Source organism: Haliaeetus leucocephalus, unplaced genomic scaffold, assembly GCF_000737465.1.
Source record: "Haliaeetus leucocephalus isolate CR32 unplaced genomic scaffold, Haliaeetus_leucocephalus-4.0 Scaffold1000, whole genome shotgun sequence".
Lineage (NCBI taxonomy): Eukaryota > Metazoa > Chordata > Aves > Accipitriformes > Accipitridae > Haliaeetus > Haliaeetus leucocephalus.
The window spans coordinates 1,153,711-1,161,611 of NW_010973436.1; the positions used below are offsets into that span (position 1 = coordinate 1,153,711).

A 7,901-nucleotide genomic window follows, 5' to 3' on the forward strand; every position below is an offset into this window, starting at 1 on the left:
GCCCGGGCCCTCCCGGGGCCGATCCCCGCCGGCTGACGAGCGCCAGCGACCCCGTCCCCTCAGCTCTGAGGGGCGGGAAGGGGGTGCGGACCGGCTCCTCAGAACCCGGCCGGGCGACTTGCCTTCCGACTGGCCGCGGATACTGCCTGTCATGACGTCACCCTCCGCAACCAATGGGCGCGCAGGGACCGGGGCGGGGGCGGGGCTTGCAGGGGCCGGGTCCGTGGGTGGTGTTTGTCGCGCACCGGCGTCGAGGGGCAGGTAGGGCCGGTGGGGGCCGCGCTCCGGGCGGCCTGAGGGGAGTCCGGGCCCGGCCGGACCCGTTCCCGTCCCTGCTCCTCTTCCCGCCCCCCGGGGGCCGGGCCGGGCGGCGCCTCGCCTCGCCGAGGCGGGGGTGTGGGGGAGCCCGGTGGTCGGTTGCTCTCCGGTGGCGGCCTGGATTACCGGAGGCATCCCGGGGCCCTGGAGCGGGGTGGAGCGGGGTCGTGCGATTCCCTGAAGGGCTGAGCACCCGCGGCCCTTCGGCGGGAGTTGAGGGGTCGCCGCCGGGGAAGCCCCGCTCCTTGCGAAGGAGCCTGCTCCTTGCGTGGGACCGGGGGCCGGAGTGGGTCGGTTCGGTGTCGGGGGTGGTTAGAGCACGGATCCCGGGGTGGGTCAGTGGTGGGCAACGTGTCGGAGCCGTCGTAGATTTAGTCTTAGAAGGGTGCCAGGTGATGTGAAAGGTGAAGAGTTTATTGGGGTTGCTCCCAAGGAGAAGGGGTGCAGGGCAGATCCGTGCAGTTGTGCTGTGGGCCTCCTTTTGGGGGGGGGGGGGTCATGGCTGGGGCCTGCCAGGCTCCTCGGTCACGACCTCTGAGACCTTAACCTCCCTCTCCTCCACTGTCATTCACAACGCTGTTGGGTTTTGGTCCAGATACAGATGCTTTTAGACAGATAGCTGCTGTAAACTTGGCTGATTGTCTGGAAAACAACAGCTTTAAGGCATGTGTGCAAGTGCCCCTTCGAAAGTACACTGTCAGACTTGGAAAGAATTAGGAGTAATTGCCCTTTGCATGGCCGCTGGTGTTTTACAGTTCATGATGGGTGGACTCTGTCTAGGTGTCATTCTGAGTTTTTATTTTGTTGCTGGCAAACATGGTATAATAGATCACGTGTTTTCCCCTGCTTTTATTAAAAATGACAGTTATGAGTTGTTTGGATGATCTGAATCTAGTTGAGCAGGCTAAAACTAAATTCCAGGTATGCACTCCATTGTTGAGTTGAAAATTCAAACAAGTAGTAGTCCAAAAACACCTACAATGGAGAATGTGCACTGTGCGGCTCAGATAAGTCATATGTTAACCACCATTTCTGATGAAGAGCTAAAACCCTGACGTGCAAGGGTGTCTCCAAAGAAAGAACTATTGTTTGAGGAGGTTTCTGCTAACTGGGGTGCAAAGGATTAAGAAATCCTGCAATAAGCTGATACGACTGGAATGCATTTTGATGGTTTTTGGCAGGTCAGCTTGTTAGAAGTGGCTGGTGTTTTGTTTAGATAAAGAGGAGAGGAACTTGGTGTTTGTAATCCATAACATTAATTTTTAGAGTGTTGACATGAGATAAAGCAAATGGTGATAGAATATTCCAGTGATGTAAATCCTAATGGAATTATGTTAGGTAATGCAGCATAAGTATCTGGAGTTAGCTGTGGGATTATGTGTGCTGTATGGAGCTCATTAATGAAGGTGTAAATTACCTTCCCTGAATAAAGCTGTGTTGAAGTGGCTTTTCAGAGCTCTCCCCAAGGTGGCACCACGAGGCCTGCTGTGCCTTTTGTCTCCCAGTGAGCTGCCGTTGCGAATGTGAATGCTAGCCTTGTTCAGACTAGCTTTGCTTTTTGTGGCAAAGAATATTAGCTCATGTTCTTTTGGATTTGTGCAAACACACGTCTCTAGAACAACTTTATCTATGCATATGTAGCAAAAGGCATATAATGAATTCACCAAGCTAGCAACTTGAAATAATTAAAAAAAAATAGGGGTTTACTGAACAGGTATCTTGGGGTAAAGGAGGTTTAGGAATCAGTAAATATTCCACCCCCTTCCTGTAGTTCATGGCTTGTGAGAGAGGAAAATATGCTGACCCCTTCAAAAGCAAAACTTTGACTATCAGAAGATAAATGATTTAAAATTTATTATACAGTACAGCAACGAGGCCCAGTGTACTTCTTTAAGTCGCTCTTGGTGCGGTGTTTTCCTCATTCTGTATCTTTTACTGAGCAAAACTGTCAGTAGCAGAATTCCTGTTGCAGAGCTCTGCAATAGTAAGAGAGTAACAGGAGGTTACATGGAGTTGCAGAAGTCAAATTGTAAGGAAGTCAGCAATATTTTTTTGCAGGGCTGTGGTAGTTTGGACGTGTGGCTCTGGATGGTGGAAGCTTTTTTGATAGGAGTGTTTCTTGGGATCTGTGTAAAGTGTTTCCAGGAGTTTTTGACTGGCATCAGCCTTGATTTGGCAATAAATTTCTACTTCTTGGGCAAAATAGAGGCAAGTGGGCCAAAAAAGAAAGCTCAAACTAACTCGTTCTGGCTGCATTCAGCTGAGATCCTCTCTCCTGGATGTGAATTTTTGTTTCCTCAGGCTTCCATGATGTTTACCCAGTGCACCTGGAAGTGTGCAACCTCTGTGCTCCTGATTGTGCTGCTGTGCTGCATCCTTTCTCCTCCAGCACAAGCCAGCAAGGTGAGTGAACAGCTTCAGACACAAGCACTGAACCATGTGTGTCGTACAACAGAAACAAAAATGGCAGAGAAGCAACTGTTTTGCTGTGGAAGTTTGCAGAGATAAGGAGTGCTATAGCAGATGTGCATTTATCATTTGTAGAGCTGTGAATGTACGTGACAGTGGCCTCTGCCCTGCCTTCTACTGTGTTTTGAAGTTTCCATTTTAAAATTTATTTGAAAAGTACCTGGTGTCTGGAGCAGAGGGGCTCAAGACATTTTAAAACTGTGAAGTTATTGATGTGAAAGCAGCAGCACAGGAGGAGGAGACATGGTGTGAAGTCCTCTCTCTCACAGAGAATGTTTTGCCTTTTCTCACACCCCTGGCTGGTAAGGGCAGCAGAACTGTGCACACATGTTCACTCACTAATGCCGTCTGCTCTTGCTTCTGCAGAGCTCGGAGGACATCCGCTGCAAGTGCATCTGTCCCCCGTACCGGAACATCAGTGGGCACATTTACAACAAGAATGTGTCACAGAAGGACTGGTGAGTTGTGGGTTGAATCCTGAGGGATCAGTCCATGAAAGCCAATGCTCTGGAGTTTCCAGCTGGTGCTAAGGAAATAATTCCCTGCCTTTGCATTTGCAGAGGAAGCTGTTTTGGTACATGATGTTTAACCCAGGCGAGGGGCATTTTTTGAACAGAGATTGAGGAATCTGGGAGGCATGATTTCTTAAGCCACAGCTCTCAGCAGATGTAGGGTGTACCCTCCAGTCCCCTTCACCTGGACTGGATCCCTGCAGAAGGCACTTGGACAGTCTGTCTCAGGAACTTTGGGCTAGCTGAGCTGCGAGGGGAACTCTTAAAATCCCATCAGCGTTATCAGCCTGACAGGAAAGCTGGGACACCAAAAAAGTCACCCCAGCATCCTTCCACAGAACATTGGTTTCACCTTGTCCTGTTGCTGATTTAGGTTTCTTTGTGTTGCAGCAACTGCCTGCATGTTGTGGAGCCAATGCCGGTGCCAGGGAATGATGTGGAGGCCTACTGCCTGCTGTGTGAGTGCAAGTATGAGGAGCGCAGCACCACCACCATCAAGGTAATTGCGGGTCTGCTCCCTGTGGCTGGCTCCTTCTCCTTGCCATGCCACACCATCCCAGGCACAGCTAGACTGGTGGGTTCCTGGAGAAGAGCCCAGAAAGGGAAAATAAAACTGTCACAGCTAGTACATGGTGGTAGTGCCAGGGGTACCATGTCTAAGTCAGGAGGGCTCCTGGCAGTGAGGAGCAGGCTGTACAGGAGCCCAGTCTTCTTGCTGAGGATGTGTGAGAGTGCCAGGCATCCCTGACTGGGGACCCATCTTGTTGGTCTCCTTTCACATGCAGCATTTGTCCTAAATTGGCACAGTGTGGAGAAGATCAGCACATTTTATACAGTGATGACACTTACATGTTATCAGCCTTCCTGCAAGTGCAAGAGACTTTCTAGTGAGCAAAATTAGAATGAGAGAAGAGGTCAAACATCAGAGGCAGCTGTGAAGGGAGCTTCCTGGCCTCTGTGGTGCTTCTTATCTACAATACTGATCCTTTTCCACTGTGCTGTCCTTAACTGCAGGTGATCATCATCATTTACTTGTCCGTGGTGGGGGCACTGCTGCTTTACATGGCTTTCCTTGTGCTGGTGGACCCCCTGATCCGGAAGCCAGATGCTTATACCCAGCCCCTGCACAATGAGGAGGAGAATGAGGTGAGGCTGTGCTGCTGGTGCATGCAGGGTGCACGTGGGTAGCTGCAGTCATGGTGGAGACAGGGTGGTAGGGTGACAAGAGAATTGCTGACAGGGAAATAGAGTGACCTCATGCTTGTCCCCTCTGATCCAGTGTGAGACCAGCGCTGTTGCTTTTTGGGCACTTGCCACAGGTAAACATGTGTACTCAAATCTGTGCAGATCATGCTGAAGCACAAGGAAGTATTCAAAGTACAAGTTGTGTGTTATGAGCCCAAGAGAAGACCTGTCCTCTGGGGCAGAGGGTGGCTTTTTACCAAGTGGCCTGAATTTGGTATGTCTGTTTAGATGAAACCAAAAGTTAAATGGTTCCTGTTTGTGCAGTGTCCTAGGTGTAGTTACTTGGTGGTGAGCTTCCAGGGAAGGATGGGTTTAATTATTTGCTGAAACATGGGGCAGGCCTCTCTTCTAGATGCTTAAAAGAGTGGCCTCTAAGGTGCTGCTGTTTGACCCTGTTCTGGGGCTAGGCCCTGTTGTGTCCAGGCTCTTGTTCCTTGTGCTTCTCCCCAGAGCAGAATTTCACTCGGATCCCATCTTTTTGGGGGACATTGGCATACGACATCTTGGGCAAGAAGGTTAGGACCCAGCAACAGAGAAGGAGTGTCTTTCTCCCTCCGTCCGTCCGTCCCCCCCCCCCTCTCATTTTGGGGGAGGACAAATTTCCTGCTGCATGAAATTAATGCAATTTCAGCATCCAGAATTCTTCCCCTTGGGGGAGCGGCAGTGCTTTAGGCTGAATGACCGGGCCTGATTCCAAGGCGGATTTCGGAACAAGAGTGCCCTGACTTGTAAACCTTTTCTTCTTCCCCTGAGGCTTCCCTTCTGTTACAGGGAAATACAGGAGACTGAGATGGGGCTGGTCTCTCAGAGAAGGAAGTGTTAGAGGCAGAGCTGGTGGCTGGTGTGGAGGAGTGGAGTGGCTACACGCACAGTGATTAGCTCTCGTGCTTGATTGCATCTGTAGCTCATGCTCTGTTTGCAGGATGCAAGGGCTGCCCAAGACTTGCTGCCTGTTAGTGCAGCGTGTGGCTCTGGGACACAGCTTTCCCTGTGGTGCTCTCAGTTCAGACATGCGCAGTTCAGCAGGGCACAGTGCTAGACAGAGCTCTTTCCTGGAGCTGAGTTCCTTTCCTTGGTGGAGCCCCAGGGCTGTGCTCAAGCATTGCCCCAGCTGCCACTCCAGGGCACTGGCTGCTAGGAGGAGACTCATGAGGAGGCCTTCCCTAGCAATTGGTGACTCTGGATGCTAGTGGTTAGCTCAGTCACACTTTGAGAAGGGAAGCTGCAATGTCTGAAGATGCTCTCCTTTCCTAGTCTCTGAGAAAACCACTGGATCAGACTGTCCTGTTTATACTTTGTTGTAAGTATAAACTGTTTCGCCCAATTCTTTCATATGCTGATGTAAGCGAGGAGTAGCTGCTCTGATGTGCAGTCTGTCCATTACCTCCATCTGCTGAAAAAAGGAGGTCCTGCAGGAGGAGATGAATTGTATCCTAAAAGTATGCTTTTGCTCCACTGCTCCACAGCAATATTTCAGATTTAGATCTAGGTACACACTGTAAATGGCTGATATTAAGTGAGGCTTATCTTACTCCAGTGTGCTGGACTGCAAACTCCTTGGGATAGACCTTCTCATTGCCTTGGTGTTTGTGTGCCATGATGGATCCCCATCCAAGGGGCCTTCTGACATTACTGCAGTGTAAATGTGGTTGGTTGGAGCAGTCTGAACAGTAGGCCTGGACAAAAGTCTTGCAGCACTATCCAAGAAACAGATGAGCAGCTACTGTGTAAGCTAGTGTGCTGAGGACAATGGAAATTGTTGGCCCAGTTTCAGCAGGGTGATGCAGTTTGCTTTAGCAGTGTGGCTCCTTGCAGGCCTCCTAGCAGTGGATTTCCAGCAGGGGTTTAGACTTAGTGTAGTTCCTCTCCAGGAGCAAGCTTTCCAGCTGGACTTGGGGGGCTGGTGTTGAGGACCTCTGAAAGTGAGTTTCTTCATCAGGACAACTCAAGCCTTGAATTGCTCTTTCAGTTGAAATTTCTCCCAGAGTCGAGCTGCCACCTTCTGTGTTTGGGGTGGGCATGCCTTGATCTCTTTCACCGTTTCTTTCCATTGCAGGATGCTCGCTCCTTGGCCCCAGCCCCCACCCCATCTGGTGCTAGAGCCAACACAGTGCTGGAGAGGGTGGAGGGGGCCCAGCAGCGCTGGAAGCGCCAGGTGCAGGAGCAGAGGAAGACCGTTTTCGACCGCCACAAGATGCTGAGCTAGATCTTTGCTGAGCTATGCGGCACCACTTCCCAAGAGACAAGGTAGCTCCGCTGGTCGAGACGGACAGCAAGTCATCCTTCAGGACATCCGTGGTGTTTGACTAAAAGCTCTAACCCTCTCTGATTTACCGTCTTCATAGAGAGAAGCAGACCAAAACGCTTGCCTCTGGTTTTGTCCCCTTGCCCTTTACCTCTTAGCCCAGAGGCTCCTTAACCCTTGCCCAGCTGAGATCTGTGCTGATCGTTAGCCCCGCGGCTGCATGTAAACGGTCGGTCATATGCAGTGCTGCTGCCCAGGTTCATGGGCTGACTCGAGTGGGGCTGCAGCTCCAGCACGCTGTGCTCGGCTGGACCCTGCGGGCACCACTTGCTGGGACTGAAGTCTCTGTCAGCCCACCCCTGCATCAGAGACAGGGGTCTCAGTACAGAGTGTTGGAAGCTGGCTGAGTCTTTCTGAGATGAAAATAGTGGGATAATTTTTATGTGGGATAAATTATGTGCCACTCCTCCAGGATGAAGAAGCCTTCTCCTCCTCCAGTTCGCACTGATGTTAAGTGGGCGTTGTGGTGCTGAAACAAGTGTATTGCACTGGAAGGAAGAGGAGGGGGTTCCCTGCCAGTGGTCAGCTGCTACTTGCACTTACCCTGGTGTAAACAGAGTGAATTTCCACTCTCTTCAGTGGAATCTGTCCAGATTTACACCAGGATAACTGAGATTGCAGCTTGTTTCTGCATAGGTGAATATCACAAAACTGATCAGTACATTCACAAGTAAAAGAACAATAACAGGTAAAAGGTTGATTTAACTTTATATCTTTTCCTGCTTTAGCAGTGGATGAACATACTGGGGAGAAAGCTTTCTGTTTGTACCCATGCTGGTAAGCCTTGATGCTCTCACAGTGTGCTCAGGAGCATTTGTGTCCCAGAGAACTGGGGCAAAGGCTCTACTGGAGCACTGTAAACACTTGTCTGGGACTGGGGGCCCTGGAAAGGGGACACTTGTGCTACTCAAAACACTCTGAGAGCTCTGACTGTGCTTGGGCTGTGTGGAGGAAACTGAGGTGATTCTGCAGTGTGTATATTTATAACGTCAGGAAAGTGCTGGAGTTTATCATGTAGCATCTCTCTGTATTAAATGCAGACAAAGATCTAT

General features: G+C 50.5%; 1 protein-coding gene across 1 annotated transcript; it reads left to right on the forward strand.

Moving 5' to 3' along the window:
- The first annotated feature begins 213 nt into the window (after positions 1 to 213).
- On the forward strand, positions 214 to 7,585 carry TMEM9 (transmembrane protein 9). Its single transcript, XM_010584548.1, has 6 exons — positions 214 to 261; positions 2,620 to 2,721; positions 3,154 to 3,245; positions 3,690 to 3,798; positions 4,314 to 4,445; positions 6,601 to 7,585. Exons 2-6 carry the CDS (start codon positions 2,626 to 2,628, stop codon positions 6,748 to 6,750), a joined length of 579 nt encoding a protein of 192 aa, XP_010582850.1. The 5' UTR covers positions 214 to 261; positions 2,620 to 2,625; the 3' UTR covers positions 6,751 to 7,585.
- The last annotated feature ends 316 nt before the right edge of the window (positions 7,586 to 7,901 follow it).